Genomic DNA, 23,015 nt, shown 5'->3' on the forward strand with positions numbered 1-23,015 from the left:
GCCCAGGGGAAGCCATTTTTGGTATAGTCTATCCAACTGAAGCCACAGTAGCACATTTTGAGAAACCTTCCATCGAATCCTGTTATTGAAAGTTATTTCCATGGAAAAAAGGAGTTTGTGCTAGAGAATTTCAGACTTGGAATAGTAGTTACTCTTCTCCCATAAGGATTTAGTTAATAAAGGCATTTAAAAAAATCGTTAAGTGTATTGATTTAAAACTTAAATGTCTCGGGTGCCTGGGTGGCTCAGTCAGTGAAGCGTCTGCCTTTAGCTCAGGTCATGATCCCAGGGTCCTGGGATCGAGCCCCACGTTGGGCTCCCTGCTTGGCGGGGAGCCTGCTTCGTCCTCTTCCTTTGCCTGCTGCTCCCCCTGCTTGTGTGCTTGTGCGCTCTTTCTTTCTTTCAAAATAAATTAAAAAAAAATCTTTAAAAAACAAAATAAACTTATATGTCTGATTTCTATCACATCAAGCTTTTGTACTCAAGTAAGGGCTTTCTCCAGAAGCAGGGGCTCCTCCTATATTCTTATCCCCTTTATTAGTCATTATCAGCATTAACAAAGCACAAAGCCTCAAAAACAAAATAGTTGTGTAGCAAGGCCAATGGCCTTTAAAATTTTTCCTTAGAATTGAGGTGCTGGCTTTACCAGTTGCAGTCCTAGATAGTGCAAATCATGTACCCTGTAATGGATTACAGATACTCAGTTCAGTTTGTAAAAAAATCCCTGCTCTAGGAGAAATGTCAGTACTGACCTGAACTAGAGCACTGGAGGTAGGGTCAAGTTCTGATCCCAGCAGCTGGTATGTGACCTTGAGTGAGTCACTTCACATCTGGACTATCAGGGAAATGGGGACAGTTGAGATGATGGAGTAGAATTCAGTGTTTCTGAACTAGAGATCTACATCCGAGTGTCCAGGCTCTATTCCAGACTACTGAGTCAGGAGCCTCGGCATCCATTTTTGTATTCTTAAAAAAGCTCCCTGGGTAAAACTGGGACGGTAAGCATTTCTTAGCGCCCCCCCAAGACACATAGGAGTAAGGACTCTTGTATTTTTGTTGTTAAACACATTCAGCAAAGTATTTTTAGTTCCATTCACGTTATGAACAGAGATCTTACTTTGAATTTGGCTTTTCAGAACATAACTCAAAACTCTGAAATTGTGGTTGGCTTGCTTTTAATTTAGTTTTTGGAGAATTTTTAGGCAGTCGGTTGAATTTAGTGCTGGAGATTAAGTAGCCACCAGGGGGCTTCAGTGAGTTATACAGGTTCGTTGAGTCTTACTGGTGAATTCTCCAAGTACCATGTAATGTCATCTGTTTATTTACTGAGCTTGAATTTAGGATCTAAAAGCAGAAGGTCTGTCAATTTGAATTATGTGCTGTTCCTTTTCCTTCCTTATAACACCTCTTAAGAGCATTTTGGATGTACATAGAGATCTGTTGTATTAGCAGTCAGTTCTCCAGAAAGTTCAGTTTCTTTTTTTTAATTATTTTTTAAAAGATTTTATTTATTTATTTGACAGAGAGAGGGACACAGTGAGGGAGGGAACACAAGCAGGGGGAGTGGGAGAGGGAGAAGCAGGCTTCCCGCGGAGCAGGGAGCCCGATGCGGGGCTCGATCCCAGGACCCTGAGATCATGACCTGAGCCGAAGGCAGACACTTAACCGACTGAGCCACCCAGGCGCCCCAAAAGTTCAGTTTCTTATCTTATGCTCTGATTAGGAATCTTAATACAAAACTTGCAGTAGCAGAAGTGATAAAAGATCTGCAGTACTTAATATGTACTTTCTCAAAGCTAGTATGGCACAGCTACCTGATGGCATGTAGACCATCTAGCATAGAACACTGCTTTAAATCAGTTATTTTGCGCATTATCTTACTGCTTGGGTGGCAGGTAGAACTGGGGGTTCACAGCACTTTTATTATTTTTTTTATTCATTCATTTTTTTTTTTTTTAAGTAGGCTCTATACCCAATGTGGGGCTCTATCTTACGACCCTGAGTTCAAGAGTCACATGTTCTACCAACTGAGCCAGCCAGGTGCCCCCAAAGCACTTTTATTTATTTATTTATTTATTTATTTATTTATTTATTATGATTTTATTTATTTATTTATTTATTTATTATGATTTTATTTATTTATTTGAGAGAGAGAGAATGAGAGACAGAGAGCACGAGAGTGAAGAGGGTCAGAGGGAGAAGCAGACCCCCTGCCGAGCAGGGAGCCCGATGCGGGACTCATCCCGGGACTCCAGGATCATGACCTGAGCCGAAGGCAGTCGCTTAACCAACTGAGCCACCCAGGCGCCCCCCAAAGCACTTTTAAATAAAGCCTTAAAGTCCTTTTAAGTGTTAGGCTAATTGTAATTTCTTTTTACTCCCTTTAATATATGCTAAGTGTATTGTACTGTGATGATGAATTGGTTAGTTGCATTTGTTAGTATCGGAAAGGGAAGAGCCAGCTGGGCCTTTTGAGTCTTCCAAGCAACTGTTAGGAACAAGGCATTTGTGCTTAGGCTGAGAATTTCTCCGCTTTATTACCAATGGGTTCATATTAACACACTTCCATTACTCTTTGTAACTATTTAGGGAGAAATTTCTGTTTTAAAGATTTCTCAGTCATTGTAGAAATCTGTATTCCAGGCTATATATATTTGGAATTTCTGGGTCCCTCCTGGGAAGGTAGACAAGGAATCTTGAAGAGGAAGCTCTTTTTCTCTCTTTTATTTTTTTTAAGATTTTATTTATTTGACAGAGAGACAGTGAGAGAGGGAACACAGAGGGAGTGGGAGAGGGAGAAGCAGGCTTCCCGCTGAGCAGGGAGCCCAGTGCGGGGCTCGATCCCAGGACCCCGGGATCATGACCTGAGCTGAAGGCAGACGGTTAACTGACTGAGCCACCCAGGTGCCCCGATGAAGCTCTTTTTCAAAAGAACACAATCTAAGCACAAAGATACTTTGTAAAAAGTCAAGTTGATTCTCCATTATGATATAACCATTACACAGTGAGATACTGTAGATCAAGGTATGTCCCCTGAGACATTAAGTAGAGCAAGATGGGTAATATATAAGGAGGGAATTAAAGCTATTCTCCAAAGCAAGGTTTGTGGGAAGAATGTGAGGACATAATATTGCATGTCCTGTCTCTGTTGCAGGTCGAGTTGTGTTTAGAGTGCATCGAATGGGCCAAATCAGAGAAACGAACTTTCTTACGCCAAGCCTTGGAGGTATGTGCCTACATTAGTGCTGCTTTCAGGTCTCTAGGCATTGGACAGGCTGTGAATATAAGTAACACCATTCTGATCAAAAGTATTTTCAGTAATTTTGTATTAGCCAGGCACCCAAAGATTATTGATAGTGATCCCACTCATGAGAATACCTGCTGTGTGGCTCAGAGAAGTAAGCAGCCGGACAGTGAGCTTAACAGTCACTGGCCATAGTAGCAGATAGTACCATGGGCTACGTCGTTGCTTAGGCTGGATTTGATGCTCTCTCCAGAACTTGTATATTCAACAGTAACAGTTCTGTGACTGTCAATCTTTGATTTCTTTCTTTGGCTTTTTTCCTTTCTTTCTATCAGTCAATGCCTTTTCTCTTTCCTAGGCAAGACTGGTGTCTTTGTACTTTGATACCAAGAGGTACCAGGAAGCATTGCATTTGGGTAAGTAAGCTGGTAGAAAGTAATAAGGCGACCTAGCTGGCTAAATAAATGTATTCTGAACCTGGCCACTCTTATTAGTTACATATTAATAATTTATGTTCTGCCTACTTCTAAGAAGGATTTAAAGTGGCTTTGCATTTACTGAATCTGTCATGGAGAAATGCCATTTGGAAGTTCTAAGTAACTTACCAGAGTTAATCTGTCAAATTTAGAAAACCAAAGGGTCAAACTGCAACTGTTTTACTATTATGTTTATTATACTTGTTTATAATTACACTTAAAATTTATTTTAAAACTCAAGAAATTAATTGGTGCAAATGTATATGGTGACTAGAGTGAGCTTACTAAAGCCTTTCCCCTGTGTGGCCTTTGAACACCCTGAAGTCTTTGCCTGCTGCTTTTTTTTTTTTTTTTTAATTGGTAGATTTGGACTGTTTTCCCCAGATCGAACAACATGGCTTCTCATGATATTAAGGTGAAAAAATTGCCAATATTCAGTTTTTATCCTGCAAAATGGCATTTCATTTGGTTCAAACGAATAGTAGCATTAAAAAGATGTTTTTTTTTTTTTTTAAGTTTTATTTATTTAAGTAATCTGTACACCCAGTGTGAGGCTTGAATTCACGACCCCAAAATCAAGAGTCGCATGCTCTTCTGACTGGGCCAGCCAGGCGCCCCCCAAAATAAGGTTTATTGAGATGTAATTCATAGACCATAAAATTCACCCTCTTAAAAGTGTATGATCCAGTGGTTTTTAGTATATTCATAGTTGTACAGTCATCACCACAATCCGATTGCAGAACATTTCATCACCCTGGAAAGAAACCTTGTAACCATGTACCCATTAGTTATCATTCCCGTTCCCTCCCCCTGCCAGGCAACCACTAATCTACTTTCTGCCTCTATGGATGTGTCTGTTCTGGACATTTCATATAATATGTGGTCTTTGTGATTGGCATCTTTCACTTAGCATGTGTTCATGTTATCCATGTTCATGTTATCCATGTTGGAGCATGTATCACTACTTTGTTTTTATTGCCGAATATCCATTGTGTGCTTATGCCACATTTTAGCTATCTTTGTGGGGGTGAAAGTCGTATCTCATTGTGGTTTTGATTTGCATTTCCCTAGTGACTAGTGATGTTCAGCATCTTTTTATGTATTTATTGGCCATTTATATGTCTTTGGAGAAATATTTATTCAATCCTTTGCTTATTTTTTAATTGGGTTGTTTGTGTTTTTATTGTTTGTTCTGGATAAAAGTCCCTTACCAGATACATGATTTGCAATTTTTTTCTCCATTTTATGAATTACTTTTTCACTTTCTTGAGTAGTGTCCTTTGAGGCACATTTTAATTTAAAGTCCATTTATTTATTTTTAATTTAATCTTATTTTTGAGAGAGTGTGTGCATGCGCGCGAGTGGGGGGTGGAGGGGGGTGGAGAGGGAGAGAGTCTAAGCAGTCTCCATGCTCAGCGTGGAGCCCGACACATCTTGATCTCACAACCCTGATATGACCTGAGCCGAAATCCAGAGTTGGATGCTTAACTGAGCCACCCAGGCGCCCATAAGTCCCATTTATTTATTTTTTGTTGCTTATGCTTCTGGTATCATACCTAAGAAATCATTGCCTAATTCCAGATCACAAAGATTTACTACTGTGTTTCATGGGTTTAGCTCTTAGGTTCAGGTCTTTGACTTATTTTGAGTTAATTTTTATATATGATGCAAGTCTGTTTGGATTTGATTTCCTCATCTGAGATGGGAAGAAGGTGTATTTGGAGAGCATTGGCATGTCCAGAACTCTTTTCTTCCCCTACCAACCTTAGTGCCTGCCATTTCTTATATAGTCGTTGGATTCCTAGACAGGAAGAGAATGCGATCTAGTGGCTGTCTGAACTGAATAACTAGTTTCAGCGTGTTCTGGGTGGAACTTCTCATTGTATTCAAATCTTCGAAGGAAGCTTATAGGACTTTTGGCTCTAATGTTTTCATTAGTGTGCCAAAAACTTGAAAGAGATCTGTGTTTCTTTTTGGGAAGATAACATGTTAGTAAAAAAATTTAATTCTTGCAAATAGACCACTTCTCTTTGAGTTCAGGCAGGTTTCTTTATCCTAAGTGTTCTTGTGAGGGTGGGAGAGTGAGATGTTCTAGTATTAAGGTATTATGATTATGGCTAACAAAGGGGTATATATTTTTTCCTGCTCTAGGTTCTCAGCTGCTGCGGGAGTTGAAAAAGATGGATGACAAAGCCCTTTTGGTGGAAGTACAGCTTTTAGAAAGCAAAACATACCATGCCCTGAGCAACCTGCCGAAAGCCCGAGCTGCCTTAACCTCTGCTCGAACTACAGCAAATGCTATCTACTGCCCCCCTAAATTGCAGGCCACCTTGGATATGCAGTCAGGTAACACCCTAGCTACTCATGGGATGTTTTCTTAAAGCTCTTCTTATTTCACAGTGGGGAATGGGTAATTGGCTAATTCCGCTCAAACTTCTCAGAGAAACCCAATTAGAAGGGTACCTTCCCTCCTATTAACTTGTTAACTGTCTAAAATATATTAAGAACATGCTTATCTGTGGCTGGCCAGGCAACCTGTTTGTTAGAGCCAATACCCTGATAGGTTTAAAAAGCTCCCTTAACCTCCATTTGAGTCACTCATTTAGGGGGTGCTATTTCTCTCCAGGGTTAGACTAACTCAAGTCTGTTGTAACTTGGAGACCTTGGTAAAGCATATTGGACTTTTCCAAAGGGCCTCAGATCAGGGCTAAGGAAGGCCTCCTCCACTATCCTGCATTTCAGTTGAGTATAGTGGATACCTTTCTGGTGGAGTGTGTGAATATTAGGCTCAGAGGTCATGGATTGGCAGTGGAATGCTTTTTCTTGTGGTCAGCAGCTTTTATTAGTCATAGTTTATCATCATTATGGAAGGAACGCTGGAATTGGAGGCAGAAAACTAGTGTAAGTCCTGGTGTTACCTTCCTGCAATCTTTTTTCCATATTTGTGTAAGAGAAAGAATGCCTGCACTATCAGCTTATCAGGTATTGTGAGTAGCAAATGGCTTATTTAGTCATTCAGAGATTAAGAGGAGGAGCTCAACAGACCACCTTTCCTAGGTTGAAATTTTGGTTCTGTCAATTTGATTCTGTCAAATTTTGGTTCGTGTGACTTGGGCAAGTTACTTAATACATCTTTAGTTCGGGCGCCTGAGTGGCTCAGATGGTTAAGCGTCTGCCTTCGGCTCAGGTCATGATCCCAGGGTCCTGGGATCGAGTCCTGCATCAGACTCCCTGCTAGACGGGGAGCCCGCTTCTCCTCTGCCTCTGCCTCTCTCTCTGTCTGACTCTCATGAATAAATAAATAAAACATTAAAAAAAAAAATCTTTCGTTCATCTGTAAAATGGTGATAATAATCATACCTCCTCATAGGATTGTGGTGAGGATTCAGTGATGATGAATGTGAAGCTCTTACCGCAGTATCTCGCTTGGACCAATATTGGCACTTTCTTTAAGCTGCTACTCTTTCATTATGCCGGTCCTTCAGGGACAAGAGGTGAATTATTTCGCAGAGGAAATAGAGGCCATGTTTACGTGAATCCTCCCCTCTTTCCTCTCCAGAATTTGTATCACAGCCCAGTTTACTCCATATTAAGAATGATTCTTTCACCTGTCTTTTTGTTCCATTCTAAGTCTTCAGTCTTTCTTCTCCACTTGTATCTTTCTCTTTGTCCTTGAACTGCCCCAGCTGCAAAAAGCACAGCCCTTTCTCCTTTTTAAATTGCTGTCTTCTTTTCTGTCAAGTTTCTGTCAACTTCTGAAAAAGTTGAAAGAGTATCCTTACTTTGGGGTCTCTTTTGACTCCTTGAAAGAAGTCAGTAACTCCCTTATAACCTCTGACTTTCAGGGGGAAGCTGACCCTATTGAACACTCCAGGCTTCTTTGACATCACTGTCTTCCTCATTCTCCTCCCTCGACTAATTGTCCTTGGTCACACTTTGCTGTTTCCTCTTCCTTCTTACTTTTAAGTGGGGGTGTTCCTCAGTGTTGATTCCTTAGTTTTTTTTCCATTCCTATTCTCTGTTTCCTATCTAAAATGCCATACTCACCCATGGCTTCAGCTGCTGCATGCCACTAGTGGTCTCCTCACCTAGATCTGCAGTAGCTTCCCTCTCTCCTAAATTGTAGATTCAGATTTCCAGCTGCATAATGGACATACATACCTAAATGCCTCGTAAGTGTCTCAGCCTCAACATGTCAAAAAGCAAAATTATTATCTAACTCCTCCCTCAATCTTCTTTTTCCTATTCAAGTTAATGGTATCATTATTGATTTAATATTGCTCAAGCTATTGTCTTTGGAGTAATTTTGACTCCTTTTTCTCCTCACCCCTCATATCCAGTCAGTTGCTAGATCAGGTGGAGTCTGTCCCCAAACCTACCCTTTCTTTTCCATCTCTACAGTCATTGCTCTAATGAAGGCCTAGGCCATTGGAGCAGTCTTCTGCTGATCTAACTGTCCTTGATCCCTTTTTCCAATCCACTTTTTTTTAACTGGCCCCAAAGTCATTTTTCTCAAACACAGATCAGATCATGTAACTCCTTTGTTTGAAATTCTCCAGTGGTTCCCCATTATCCACAGGCTACATTTTACTTTAACATGGTATGCAAAAGGAAGGCATCTTTTCCTTTTCATCAGTTACCAAATGATTTCGAGTGTTCTTGCCGTTGTGCCTTTGTGTATTTTGTCTTCTTTGCTTGGAAATTCCCCTTCTCATCTATTCCCTTGGCAAAGACTCAGGTATCCTTCCAGATCCAGTTCATGTCTCCTCTATAAACCCTCTCTAGTGCCTTCTTTTCTTTTGGACTTCCCCTCTCAAAGCTGTATTTTTTTGTACATATTGTGGTACTAATCTTGTTTCTGTTTTGGTGATCATCTTTCCTGCTATCAGACTGTGGGCTTCATGAGGGCCTTTTATTCATACTTATTTCCACTGTAGTAACTGTATCAGTGGCTGGCAGATCATAGACCTTCGTTAATATTTGTGTTGAATGAGTGACAGTCTAGTTTTTTTTGTTTTTTTTAAAATAATAAACCTCATATACTAGCCTTGATGCTTGGAGTCCTAATGTGGGCCCTATTTATTAATGTATTTGGGAAAGCAGTGTACCAGTTCTTGGGCCTTATTTTACTTTTTTTTTTTTTTTAAACCAGTCTAATTGTGGGCCTGGTCTATTCTCTTCTAGCTTTGGACCAGGAGGTATGGGGAATGGGGATTTATCTCCTCTAGTTTAGCAGTGTTAATAGTTTGTTGGACAGTCTTGGGGGAGCTCAAGAGAAGGGTGGAGTTTCTCCAGCTCTCTGTAGATAAGAACAGTAGAGAACAACGGTCTGATTCCTTTAGCCTCAAAATGAGAGGCTTCTTGGGTAGAGTAAAAAGTACTAGGGTGTGATACATTTCACTCAGTAAATGGTATTAAGTCAGAAGTTCCCAGATGGTGTGGAGGCACACAGCTATGTGATGATAGGTGGGTTAAAAATGTGCTGAAACACTCTTCCCTTGGGTCATGTATAAGCACTTCCATCCTTTTACTTCAAGGTGCTGAGTACTTTCTCTTTGTACCTCGATGTGAAAAATGTTGGGAAGCACTGTGGTAAACAAGTGAGGCTGAGGTCTTTAACCTCATAAAGGTCTGAAGCAGTTAGAACCGATACACACTCTGAGGACTTAGATGCCTCCCAAGCTAGAAAGAACTAAATTTTGTGTTATCCCAGGTGATAGCATAGGTTGGCAGTCAATCAAAGTTAGCTTCATTGGGATCAACCCAACTTCTAAACAGTAGAGACTTGTTTGGGGCACCTGGGTGGCTCAGTTGTTAAGCGTCTGCCTTCGGCTCAGGTCATGGTCCCAGGGTCCTGGGATCGAGCCCCGCATCGGGCTCCCTGCTCCGCGGGAAGCCTGCTTCTCCCTCTCCCACTCCCCCTGCTTGTGTTCCCTCTCTCACTGTGTCTCTCTCTGTCAAATAAATAGATAAAATCTTTAAAAAATAAATAAATAAACAAACAGTAGAGACTTGTTTAGATAAACTGTGGCATCTCAGCCTGAGTAAATACTGCTTAACCCTGTACAGTTAAATTAATTTCATGGATCTGGCATTATATGAAATCTATATATTGATTGCATCTAGGCAAAAGCACATCTGTAAATGACAACTATCTGAAGCGAGAGTATAAGAGGTTAGATTTTTTTCTCTTATGAGAGCTACTTACATACAAAAATGTCAAGCTTAGAAAAGCTATCTTAGGGGCACCTGGGTGGCTCATTTGGTTAAGTGACTGCCTTTCGGCTCAGGTCATGATCCTGGAGTCCCGGGATCGAGTCCTGCTTTGGGCGCCCTGCTCAGCAGGGAGTCTGCTTCTCTTCCTGACCCTCCCCCCTCTCTTGTGCTCTCTCTCTCTCATTCTCTCAAATAAATAAATAAAATCTTAAAAAAAAAGAAAAGCTATCTTAAAGGAATGTTGTTAAAACAGGTTATGCAGGCAGTCCAGGGATGTTTGGGTCCTGACCTATGAGGGTGATGTCCTGAGGGGTAACTATGGCCTTTTCTAGGGGCTTCAAGAGATAGCAGAACCGCAGTGGTGATGAGAAGCATGGGGAAAGATGTTAGTACGTAGTTTTTAGGATCCCCTTTAAGTAGGGTCTCTAACTCCTTTGGGATTTATATTGTCAAGATGATATTGAACAGGGAGACTGAAGACCTGGGTTCTCATCCCAGCTTTACCACTAGCTGGCAGTGACTTTGGGGCAGGTCCTTTATCCTTTTCTGATGTCATCACCTAGTAGATGGGGTTGGGATAGATTTTGGAGGCTCTTTCCAGCTCTGATCTTTGATGGTTCTGTTATTTTATATGGTTTTACTCCTTTCTTCTCATGTCCAGGTATTATCCATGCAGCAGAAGAGAAGGATTGGAAAACTGCATACTCCTATTTCTATGAGGCGTTTGAGGGTTATGACTCCATCGATAGCCCAAAGGCTATCACATCCCTGAAGTACATGTTGCTGTGCAAAATCATGCTCAACACGTAGGTGCACATTAACTTGGGGATATGAGAACTCAAGTTCTTCACCTCAGTTTCTGCCATGCAGACATAGCTTGCACAGGGAGTGGGGCTGGTTAGAAGCAGCAGCTGCGCCTCTGGGGCTTGTTGACATAAGGTGGGAGGATCGAAGGTGTTCCAGAGTGTTTTTGCTTGCTAGTCTTTGAGAATTGGGGAGACAGATTAGAGAAATCTCCTTTCCAGACTCTTGGAGTGTTCTCATCATCCTGCAGTTATTCTGACCAGGGAGTTGCTGAGCACCAGAGGGTTTGGAAATAGCTTACAGTCCAGCACTGGCCAACTGGGCCAACCAGAATGGGGGGGCAGTTAAGGAAGACATTAGGGAGAGGTTTGAGAAGGGGAACAACAGCAAGTAGGACAGATCTTTTTATAAGGAATTCTGCAGAATTTATCCACATTCCTTTGGGAATAAATGTGATATTGACTAGGACCTTTTGGATCTTCGCATTACACAGGGCTTGTGTTTTAACAAGACCTGTTGTCTGGGGATTTGACTTAGATTTATCATCCTGCCTGTTGGGTCTATTACTTTTGGTACATTCATTGTGGCTTTCTTTTTAATGCTGGAGTTTTTCTACTCTTCAGGGCTGGGCTTGGGCCTAGGGTAGAGATAGCCTGGCTTCTGTGAGGTGAGGGACATAATGAGTTTAGGGGTGGGGACTCTTACCGTCGTGGGCAGGCTTCTCAGTGAAATTCTGAGAAAAAGAAATTTGTTAAACCCATACTTAGAAGCATAACGTCCTGGAGCAGGGACCAAGTATGTCTTTTTTTTTTTTCTAGCCCTGAAGATGTCCAGGCTTTGGTGAGCGGGAAGCTTGCACTTCGGTATGCGGGGAGACAGGTAGGGAATACCTTGACTGTAATTGTCATCTCTGCTCACTCTGAAGCCAGTCCATTGTCAGTCATGATGCCCCGTTGAGACCAGTGCTCTTCATGTCTCCATTCTGTATTCTCTGCGTGGCCCCCCCGCCACTCCTCCTGCCACCCCTTAAGCCCATTCCGTGTATTTTCTGTACTGTTAAATCCTTGGCCTGGAGGGTCAGTGTTTGGTGCTTTAATGGACATAGGGAGTTATAGAACTGAAGTGTAGCATTTGCACAAGTTAGGCTGCATTTAGCTTTGACCAAAAAATTTATCTATCATGAGCCTGACTTGCAAACTTAACGTGTGCAGAACATGAAGTGTTGGATTCTCCAGGAGTCTGGAGCTTGGTAAGGTCTGGTGCACATGTGCTTTATAGGGAGGTTGAAGTGCTTAGGGCAGGAACTGGGTTTTGAAGGCTCACCCGAGTGCTTCTCAGTACCTTTCCACTCATGTCCTGAGTTTTGAGTGTGGTGCAAGAGGCCTTTGATAGTCGGTAGCCCCTTTTGTGCCTGAGTAGGTATGGGTATGACCTGTGTAAAGGTGGTCTCAGATGCCTGGACTATCCCTTCTTTGTACTTTGTTTGATTATCAGTAGTAAAGTAAAAGTAATCTTTCTAGATTCCAAATGCATTTGTCTCCAAACAATAGACACATTAGCAATCTCCTGTCTTTGGAGGGATGGCCACAACAGACGGTTTCTTTCTTTTTTACAAGTGACCCTAGTTTTGGGCTCCTAGTTTTGACCACAGTAATAGTTGTTATTACTATAGTGAAGGACCTACTGCTCTATCTAGAATTAGAGTTGAGGGAAATGGGCTAAGAGAGGTCAAGTGTCTGGGACAAGGGACAAGGTCAGATAACTATTAAATGGTGGAGCCAGACTTTAAACTTGGGTTATCTGGCTTAGTTCCAGGCTTTTCTCATTATGACATTTGTTCTGTCTATGGGACAAAGGCCGAGACAGGATACATTAATGATTAGTTTTGCACCATTTCAAAGTCTGCAATATAACACACACCATCCTTATGTAGGTGCATAGGCTGGTACCAGAAGAGCTCCTTCTGGTCTTTTGTACCTTGATGACAGCTTTCAAGGAGGTGTCAGGACAGACTCTCAGAAAGATTATAGATTTGTTGCTGAGTGGAGACTTGGTAGCTTGGTGAGGTGCCTTTTACAACCAGGTTAGAAGGTGACCTCAACAACTGATTGTACCTTCCTCCCTCTGTGGCTTTTTTTTTTTTTTTTTAAGATTTTATTTATTTGTCAGAGAACACAAGTGGGGGAGTGGCAGGCAGAGGGAGAAGCAGGCTCCTCACTGAGCAAGGAGCCTGATGTGGGACTCGATCCCAGGACCGTGGGATCATGACCTGAGCTGAAGGCAGTTGCTTAAATGACTGAGCCACCCAGGCATCCCTCTCTGTGGCATTTTAACATTGAGTGTAATATGGGTGGCTCAACCCTGATGAAAGTAGACCCTGGCTCAGGCTCTGTACCACACCTAGCAGAGTAAGACTTGATGAAGCACAGGTACGACCTGAGGCTAAGGGCAAGAAAGAGTTTGTGGGCTTTGGGGATAAGGAGTCTTGGAGGAGGGGGAAAGAGATCACAGTTCTCTGGTCATTTTTTCTTTTAGCTTGTTATCTTGGGAGAATGCTATATAAGGGCCTTTTTTCTTTTTCTTCTTTTTAACTTCCTATTTCCTAGTATTTTTAAGTCATTTCAGGTTTCAAAGGGAGATTGGTTGGGACACAGTGGTGGTGTTCTAGCTCTTCTTCCCCGGCCTCTGAAGAAGATCAGTGGTGGAGTGGGATCTTCCTTGCAGCCAGAAGTTGTGTGGACATAGCAAACTGCTTAGGACATTTATTGGGTGGGATGTGAGTGTGCAGAGTAGATCGCTGTCACTGTTTTTCTCTTTACTCTTAGACAGAAGCATTAAAATGTGTGGCGCAGGCTAGCAAGAACAGATCACTGGCAGATTTTGAAAAGGTAAGCATGGTATTGGGTTGGTAGGGAATGGGTGGAGGAGAGGGGCATTTACATACTTAAAAAAACCTTTTTATTTGTGAATAATTATAGTTTCACAAGAATTTTCGAAGATAGTACACAGTGATCCCGTGTACCATTCACCCAGTTTTCCCCAGTGGTTACGTCTTAATTACAGCACAGTATCAAAGTCTGGAAATAGTTAAGCACTTTTGTACAGTGAAACTTGTTGAGTTGTAATACCTCATTTATATATAGTACCTTTCAGTTTCAAAAAGCTCTTTCCATCCGGGGTGCCTGTGTGGCTCAGTCAGTTAAGTGTCTGACATGATCTCAGGGTCCTGGGAACAAACCCCACGTTGGGGAGTCTGCTTCTCTCTCTCCCTCTCTCTGCCCCTCCCCCTGCTCATGCTCTCTCTCTCTCTCTCTCGCTCTGCTCTCTCAAATAAATAAAATCTTAAAAAAAATTGTTCTTTCATCTTTTTTCACCTTGATTTTTCACAGCATACCCCTTCTCTGCATTTTATGGTTGAGGGAGCGGGGGCTCAATGAGGGTGCCGGAAGCCCCCCGGCTCACATGTCAGGGATCGACGCCAGCCCTGCCACTTGTTCCTCGGCTCCAGAAATGCCAACTCTGCTTCTCTGGGGGCAAAAGAGAAGTCTTAATGTGTGCAAACGGACCAAAAGACACTTCCTGAGGTTGACCTTCCAGGCTCGCTTTGCCTCCTGTGACTTTTACTCATTGTTAGCAAAGGTTGGAAATGGGAGGAAAACATGCCTGAGCAGTAGAGTGAGACTTGTATATTCTCTTCTGAGCCTCTCTTCTCTGAGTTTAATGACCAATTTAATAAAAACAAACGTAGATCTAGGAAGAAAAACTTAGTGTGGACGGAGGCTAGACCATTTGGCTCTGGCTGTCCCCGAGATTCATCATCTTCGTTGAGCTTTCTTGCCAATTTCACTTCCTTACTTGGCATGATTTGCTTGCTTCTCTTAACACCTTATAGCACATCTGACAGGCTGGATATTGAGACCATTTCTCAAAATAAATTATATACATGAATAAACAAAATAGACTAGATAATTTTATCCTAAAGTTTGGGATGTTTGATGGGACACTTCTATTAGTAGGGGTTCCTTGGGGTAAGGGCGTGGGAAACACGAGGGCTAAATAAAATTAGGTGTTTTGCTTTCTGTTAACTGCCCAACTGTATGTTGATGTGCTTGTAAAAGTCCACGAGCCAGTTGTGGGATTCAGCATTTCCCATTATTTTTTATTTCTTACTTTATAAGAGAGAGAGCGAGCAAGCTCGCAGGCACAGAGGGGGAAGGGCAGAGGGGGAGAGAGCAGGGTCCATGCCCAGCCCGACATGGGGCTCGATCTCAACGACCCTGAGATCATGACCTGAGCCAAAATGAAGAGTCAGACCCTTAACTGACTGAGTCACCCAGGCACCCCAAGCATTTCCCATTATTTAACCTCAGAATTCTTCCCCCCCCCCCCTTATTTTTCCTGGGTACCCTCTTTGCTCTGTGGGATACCTGGGGACAACTGCTTGCGTAGTGGATTTGGCTTTCAAGCTAAGCTGTTCTTGGGGCTTACATGGTTTGGGCTGTCAACGTGAGGCTTTCCAACAGAAAGATGGTGCCTAGAAAGGGCTCCATCTTTTAGTTCCTGATGTTTCTTTTCTTCTTCCTTCTGTCATAACTCTTTCATCTCAAATCCTCTAGAACTTGAGTCACCCATGTGTTTACAAGGTCCAGCAGACTACTTAGGAAGCCAGGGGTGGTGGCGTGGCTTTACATGCTTCTCTGTGCCAGTCTCTGTGACCGTCTTTCTTGGCAGGCCCTGACAGATTATCGGGCAGAGCTCCGGGATGACCCAATCATCAGTACACACTTGGCCAAGTTGTATGATAACTTACTGGAACAGAACCTGATCCGAGTCATTGAGCCTTTTTCCCGAGTTCAGGTAAGGACCCTCCTGGGGACTCTAGTTCTTCTCTGGCTAGGCATCCTCTCTAGTCCCCTCCCTTCCCACACCTGTCCAGAATAGGAACTTGCTTCCAAGACTGTGTCTGGTGGGCAAGAGGCTTGGGCTTTTCTTGACATAGAACAAGAGTTGAGGGCGAGCTGTGGGGGGTGGAGGCTGGTGAGATTGCCCCTGCTTGTCCTGAGTGCAGTCTGCTCCTTGCTTCTGTAGTCACTGTGCATGTGGTAGACGTCTGTGTTCCAGGGGTGTGGGACAGGAGTGTGTATTGTCTAGTGATGAGAGGCAGGCAGGCAGACCGACAGAGCACGAGAGGCCTGAGCCTGACCAAAGAGAGTCTGCCCCGGGGAGATGCTCGGCTGGGTTTCAGCGGACTTGGCAATCCCAGCCCCACCCTGCCCCCAGGTTAGAGGTGGAAGTAGGACTCTCAGTGTCGCTGTCTCTCTGCCTTTTTTTGTAGATTGAACACATATCTAGCCTCATCAAACTCTCCAAGGTAAGGAGTCCTGAGCTTGTCTTGGGAGCAGGGACGGGGAAAGGGCCATGTGGAGGCGGGTAACATTTCCACTCAATGGGCCTTGTTGGAAAGTCCTCAAACTTCATAGTGTGGAATGGGGACCGTGAGCTCAGAGCTTGAGTTACATTGTTGCTGTTTGGTTTACAATTCATTTGCCCTTTTATACAGAACTTTCTTGTCAGTGTGATCTTTGACTAGTGGATACCGGTCCCTTTAATCATGTGCTTTGATTTTAGGCCGACGTGGAAAGGAAATTGTCACAGATGATTCTTGACAAGAAATTTCATGGTGAGTAACAGTGGTGAAGCGGTTGACACATCACGTTCTTGTTTATCTTGAAAGGAGATGTTCCATTTGTTTCACCTGGTAGCTCCCTACGGTTGTCGCCCCTCTTATCCCTGTGATGAGAAAGCATAATAAACATGCCCAAATAGAACACAGAGATGATTTCTGGTTCTCCTCCTTTCTGGAGAAAGGGAGGCAGCTAGGGAGTGGGCTGCTTCTCAAGTGCCTTTTTGTCTAATCCCTTCTTTTACCTGGTTGCCCTTGTGTTTCCTGCAGGGATCTTGGACCAGGGGGAGGGTGTCTTGATTATTTTCGATGAACCCCCAGTAGATAAAACTTACGAAGCTGCTCTGGAAACAATTCAGAACATGAGTAAAGTAGTGGATTCCCTCTACAACAAAGCCAAGAAGCTGACATAGGTGAGTGCTGGCTCCGGGCCCTGGGCCTGGGCAGCGCCGTCTTCTGCCTTCTAGACTGAAAGCATCTGGGTGGCCTCGAAGCTTCCCTGAATGACACTGCTCTGTCTTCTCTTGCAGAGTTGGATCTGTAGCGGTCCTTTGGAGAGTGTGTGTGGCGGGAGAGTGAAACCTTTGGGGAAAATGCTAGGAGATTTTTTTCTTTTTGTTCTACTTTTCGCTCGGAAAGTTTTTAAATCCTCATTTGGTGCATCTGTATTCCAGCCAATAGGTGTGCCAGTTTTCATGTAATCTTTACTGGCCCAACTTGGGAGTGGGGAAATTGCTTAAAAAAAAAAGAAAAAGAAAAAAAAAAAAGGTTATTCTAAATAAAAGGAAAAAGGCTTACACTACCTAAAGCTGTGCTCTCTGCCTCCGGGGAGAGGGCCACAAAGCCAGGCGCCCCGCCAACCACTGGGGCTCCTAATCCACCTGCTGGGCGTCACCTCTCCTCCTCTTCAGAATTGGGTGTTTGCCTGACCATCAAAGCAACGACTTTTTATTCTGTTTGTACTGAACCAAAACAAACAACTGTGTATAGACTGCTATTTTCTTTTTTATTTGAAACGAGGTGTTTCGGTGTTCTTTCCCCTGCCACATGGCCTGTCACCCGCCCTCCCCCCCCAACAATGGCTCCAGCAGACTGGCCAGAGGGCCCGCCGCCGCCGCCGCCGCCCCTGCACAGCTCCGCGCCGGCCTGTGGAGGAATGGGGACGAGGCCAGGAGCTAGTGTCCACCGGCGCCACACGGGAGCAGTGTGGGCCCTTGGGGGGCCTGCTGTGCATGTGGCTCTTTTTAACACAGTAAACTAGATTAGATGTCAGTGTTTTAATTGCCCTTCTCTGCTCTTCTCTCTGTCCCTTCTCTTTCCCCTCTCAACCAGGAGACCATCCCATGTCTCTCTTCCTCCCTCCTTCCCCTCTAGGGGAGTCAGGCTGTCTGAAATCCATCGGCTTCTCTCCCTGTCCCACTCCTCCTCCCGCTGTCAGATGGATTTAGTCTTTTTTTTAAACAAGTGAACATTGGAAATGAGACTGTGGGGTGTGGGTTTTCTTTCTTTTTTTCTTTTTTTTTTTTTTTTAAACCTTTGTTGTCAGGTTTTCGAGCAACCTCATGTCCCCCTCCCAGGGAGCTGCTTTATTTACCTCTTAGAAACCAAACGGCTGGGAGGTAGAGCATTGTATTTCAGCATGCTTTGTTTTATGATGAGATCACATAGAGAAGCTTTCGTGCCATTTGGGCAGGTAAGCTTCTGCACCTCTGTCGTGCCCAGCTATATTTCTGCCTCCTCTCATCTGTCTTCTCTTTTCCTCCTCCCCTCATGCCTCCTTCCTGCTGGCCTCCTTTTCTCTTTCTTTCCCTTTCTCAGATTATCCTTCCAGGTTTTCGTAATAAATTTATATTTTGTAAAAGGATTTTGTTGAACCAGGTTTTGCATCCTCACTGAATCTGACTGGCTTTTACTTTCCTCTCCAAAATCAGGTTTTTGTTCTCAACATTTCTCCCCATCATGTCCAGTCACTGTTTTGGTTTTGGCACCATCAATATCAAATGTACAAACGGTTCTTGCTAACCAACACCAGGTATATCTGATGTTCAGATGAGTTCCAATAAAATTTTTTTTTTCAAAAAGTGTCCTTTCTTGAGTGCTGGAGGGCTTCTGATCAAGTCCACACAGCTCTGTAGCCTTTTAGACTGGCTAAAGCTCTGGTACCTCATTTGCTTCATGAGACCTTTAGATCTGGGGTAAAGTGGAGGGATTTGGATAAGAAGGTTGGTCGGTAAGGTCTGAAATGGGAAGTGGTGTGCAGGGATCCTTCTATTTTTCCAGGGCAACATGGTCCAGTGAGGACAGGGGGTTTGGGCTGGAAGAGCCTCTGCTGCTTCCTTGGTGGGGAATCGTGGTGTGAGGGTTGTATGCAGTCATACCAGTGCAAGTGCCTGGAGAGTCCTGACACTCAGTTGTGGTTTTGTTTTTAGTTGAAACCTTCAAAAGCAGTGATTTTCATTCTGCCCCTCAGACCCTGGCAGCCATTCTTCTGAGGGGCCCTGAGGCCAACTAGGGGTGAGGGGGGAGCTCTCACCGCCAGTTCCACTCTAGTCCCAGCCACTTTGTTACTTTGTTTCAGTTTTGTAGAGTCTCTCTATAGTTTCTACAGTTGCACTTGCAGGAAGAATTTTGCTTCGCTAAGGGACTGTAAGAACTATCCCCAAGGCATCCAGCCCTGTAGCTGGAGAAGGGGGGGGGGGGTTCTCCAAGCCTAGGGCTGCCCGGAGGGGTTCAGTCGGCAGCAGCCCTTCCTCTGCTCCCTTTGCGGGTCTGACGACCTCCTCTAGACCTGTGCTGTCCACTGTGAAGGCACTGGCCACACGTGGCTGTGGAGCCTTTGACATGTGGCTAGTTCGAAGTGTGATGCATTGCAAATGTAAACAAACCAGACTTCAAAGACAGTATGAAAAAAAAATGTAAAATAGCTCAATTTTTTTATATATATGTGAAATATTTTGAGCATAATGGGTTAAATAAAATATATTATTAAAATCCACCTGTTTCTTTTTATTTTTTTATGATGTGGCTACTCAAAAATACTCGAATACCTATGTGGCTTGCATTTGTGGCCCACGTTAAATTTTTTTGGATGGTGCTGCTCTAGACCTCCAGGGCTGCTTTCCCTCGCTGGCCTCAAGGGAGCTAGGTCTGGGCACAGCTGAGGGGGTCGGGTGGCCCAGAGGCTGGCCTGGGCCTGGCTTCCTCACCTAGGGACCCTTCCTGGCACCAGCCCTCATGTGCCACAGCTTTCTTGTGTGCTGATGAGACAGCACTGGTGTTGGGAGCAGAGGCTGAGGCGCTTGGCTCTGGAGCACTGCTGCGTGCTAGTTATATAATCTGTGCTGCCCAGAAGGGCCACTAGATGCTGCTCTGTGATCCCTGAAGGAACAAAGCACGGCTGCCTCAGAAGCCAGGGCTTAGCCTTGCTTTATTTGGAGCCCTTTCTGGAAGGTAGCCGGCCAGAGCCTTGTCTTCTCTTTCTCAGGGTGGTATGGGGATGGGGCCATGCAGAGGACAGGGATTCTCTGGTGACACATGGGAATATCAGCCCAACAGTGCAGATAACAAGCAGGCTGGCCCTTCTGGCAGCTAGAGATAGGCTATAGAATCAATAGGCTGATCGATGGTGGGGTTTGGAGTGCTTTCCTGCAGTTCTCTGAAGAAGACTGGGAAGAAAACAGCTCCACTTCATTCAGCTGGGTCTGCATTCTGGGCCTTGATTCTGCCATTTTCGGTAGAAGATTGCCCTTTCTTCCTTGCCTTGCACTGGAGCTGTGACAGGAGCTTTAGGGTGGTGGTGGTGGTGGTGGGTGCCTTGAAACAGTGGGCACGGCAGTGGGGGTGGACAGGACTTCCAGACAACCCCTTTCCTCAGGCACAATCGCAAGTGGGCTGCCAGTGCACATTTCGTTCATGTGCTGCAAACATGGCTTTGCCTTTGACAAGTGTGAGGAGGCTGAGGTAGTAATGCAAAGAGCTCTTTTTGAAGGTGCTAGGGAAGGCTGGCTGGACAATGGCGAGAGAGGATACCAGAGTGTGGCCAGTCTGGAAAAGGTCCGGGCAAGAACCTGCTGCTTTGGTTTGGGAAATGAAGTGGGGTAAAGTGGACCTTGGTACTGCCTGCCATGAATTGGAATAGCTGAAACTGAAATTTGTAGGTACAGGTACCAGGGTGGACCTAAGGGGAGGCTTACAGGCTTCGAAATCTAGGCATATTTTGTGAAATGGAAAGCATTTAACCTTTGCTCAACACCAGAATCTGAAGGGGACCTTGAGAGGCAGTATGGACAAAGGCCTACTTGGGAGCTGGGCCTCTCCACCAGGGGCTGGAGGGAAAAAGGCTTTGCCTTGGAGAGAAAGAGAGTCATTGGGCCAGGGGACCTGGAAGAGATTACTTCTTCAAGCTCCTTACTAATAGGGAAGGAGGGTTGAGGACTGCTCCATTTCAAGAGCAGGCCGAGGTTGTACACGGAGGAACATCCGGAGGGAGGGCCCTGTTGAGCAAAGGGCCGGCTTTCATCTAAGTTAAGATGACAGCTGCTGTGGATGTTTCACAAGCAGCCATCTGCATACAGAACAATGCATTTTCCATTATGTGGTCACCAAAGTCCCTAAAGCTTTCACTTGCCACTATTGACAGAGAAACGGCTGGGTAGTACATATACGCATTCTAGTACTTTGACTCGATAGCAGCACTGTCCTGGGTAGGGCCGTGAGCAGCACTGGCAGAGCGGGCCCAGGTTGACAGCCTGGAGTGGCCAGGAGGCCAGGAATTGGGTAGTTAATCTGGATTACTGCTTCCTTATCTTTTGGTCCAGAGGTGATAATCTGGATTAAGATAGGGTTTGAATCTTCTGTTTCTCCGGTTTGTGGGCAACTCAATCAGTTTCCAGAACCAACTAAAAGAAAAACAAATGAAGAATGGCTCTTGTGAAGGATGTGAATTCTTGTCTGTGAGAGGAACTGTTCTTACTAGTCAGAATTTTACAACTTGGCACCAGATCTTCAAATGGTACATGGTTAGCATGAAAAACATTGGAATCAGAGGATCAGAGGCTGGTTTGGAAGAGCAGTGGCTTCAGTTTTACTACAACTGATAAGAGGGCCAGTGGTAATGTCGAGGTCACATTTGTGAAGGACTGGCCCGTCTCTGGGGCAGAGGCCCACCCCGGAGCCTCAAGTCCTGTCCCAGCCAGGTGGGTGCGGGAAAGCCAGTCTCTGTTTTGTGGACCAGCCCAGAACTGCCTATGCCTCTCTGGCTTGGACTTCTATTTACCCGGGCTCCGGCCCTTTACCTGAGGTGCGGGAATAGAGGCCACGGAGGGGGAGACGTGAAAGTCGATGGGACAGTCCATCCGGATTCGAGTGGCTTCAGCAAAGGCTTCCGCCTCCCACCGCCACCCCCACCACCCCCGGCTCAGGGCCTTCCTCCTCGAGTACCTAGCTTCTTCCCCGCCGGACGAGGATGTTAATGGAAAAAGGAATCTCGGGGCCCCGGCCGGCCTCCGTGGATAGCTTCTCGCGCGGCAGCCTCAGCTCGGGCGGGCCGCGCGTCGCCAGGGCGGGGACGCGGCCGAGAGCGCCCCCGCGGCCCGCCGCTGCGGGTGCCGCGGCGGGAACAAAGGCAGCACGTGTCTGGGCGGGGCGGCGGGCGGGTTCAGCCCTCGGCCCCGCCCCCGGCGCGCCCCCTCCCGCCCCCCGCCCGGCCCTAGCTCGGCTGCGCGGGGCGCCGGGGACTCTCACGCGGCCGGGCGGCTGCTGGCGCGACGACGCAGAGCGGGCGGCGAGCGGTGCGGGAGGGGCGGCCCCGAGAGGCGAGGCGGGGCCGGCGCCGCGGGTACCCGCCGCCACCGCCCGAGTCCGGGTCCTAGATGGGGTGCGGCGAGTAGAGGCGCTCGGGCTCGCGGCCGCATCCCTGCCCGCACCGCGCGCGGGGGTGGCGCTGAGGACCGCGGCGGCCCGGCTCCCAGGCAGGAGCAGGCCAGCTCGGGCCGGCGCGTGGGCCTCGCGCGCGCGCGCCCCCGACAGGGAGGCCGCTGAGGTGCGCGCCGGGGCGGGAGCGGGAACGGGAGCGCGGCGGCGGCGAGGGCGGCCGGCGGGGGGCGGGGCCGCGGCGCCTGCAGAACCTTGGACAGAAGCTCCGGAGCCGCCGCCGCCGCCGCCGCCGAGCGCGAGCCCCGCCGAGCCCCGCCGAGCGCCGGGACCGCGGGCCCGAGCCGCGGCGCGCATTGCGGAGGGAGGGCGCGGAGCGCAGGAGCCGCCGCCGCCTGCCGGGTAAGCCTGCGCCTCGGGGCCGCCCGCTGCCCCCGAGGAGCCGGGGCCGGGGTCGGGGCCGCGCGCGGTGTCGAGGAGGGGTCTCCCAATCCCCCCAACCCTTCCCCGCCCCGGCCGCCTCCGCCGGCGCCCGGGCCCCTCCCGCTGCCGTCCAGACCGCAGCGGCCGCGGCAGGCGGGCGGGGGGTGCCGCAGTGGAGGCGGCCGGGCTGCGGCGCGGGGGCGCGGGGCCGGGGCCAAGTCCGCGGGGGCCGCGTTGGCCCGGGTGGAGGAGCGCGGCGCCGAGCCCCGCCTGGTGCTGAGAACCATCTTGTTTTCCA

The 23,015-nt window shown here is 46.3% G+C and overlaps 1 protein-coding gene across 2 annotated transcripts in view; it reads left to right on the plus strand.

Moving 5' to 3' along the window:
• The window catches only part of PSMD11 (proteasome 26S subunit, non-ATPase 11), a 29,101-nt gene extending 10,603 nt beyond the window's left edge, over positions 1-18,498 (plus strand). The window contains exons 4-14 of one of the 2 annotated variants that reach the window (XM_035027804.1): positions 3,155-3,226; positions 3,603-3,660; positions 5,872-6,066; positions 10,598-10,742; positions 11,559-11,619; positions 13,566-13,628; positions 15,472-15,597; positions 16,076-16,111; positions 16,369-16,420; positions 16,694-16,836; positions 16,954-18,498. In XM_035027804.1, coding sequence (XP_034883695.1) covers positions 3,155-3,226; positions 3,603-3,660; positions 5,872-6,066; positions 10,598-10,742; positions 11,559-11,619; positions 13,566-13,628; positions 15,472-15,597; positions 16,076-16,111; positions 16,369-16,420; positions 16,694-16,836 — 951 coding nt within the window. In that variant the 3' untranslated portion in view covers positions 16,954-18,498. The remainder of the gene's footprint in view (positions 1-3,154; positions 3,227-3,602; positions 3,661-5,871; positions 6,067-10,597; positions 10,743-11,558; positions 11,620-13,565; positions 13,629-15,471; positions 15,598-16,075; positions 16,112-16,368; positions 16,421-16,693; positions 16,837-16,953) is intronic. The other variant, XM_035027805.1, reaches the window with a different exon arrangement.
• The last annotated feature ends 4,517 nt before the right edge of the window (positions 18,499-23,015 follow it).

The sequence above is a fragment of the Mirounga leonina genome, unplaced genomic scaffold, assembly GCF_011800145.1.
Source record: "Mirounga leonina isolate KUSES-001 unplaced genomic scaffold, KU_Mleo_1.0 Mir_200, whole genome shotgun sequence".
Classification (NCBI taxonomy): Eukaryota; Metazoa; Chordata; class Mammalia; order Carnivora; family Phocidae; genus Mirounga; species Mirounga leonina.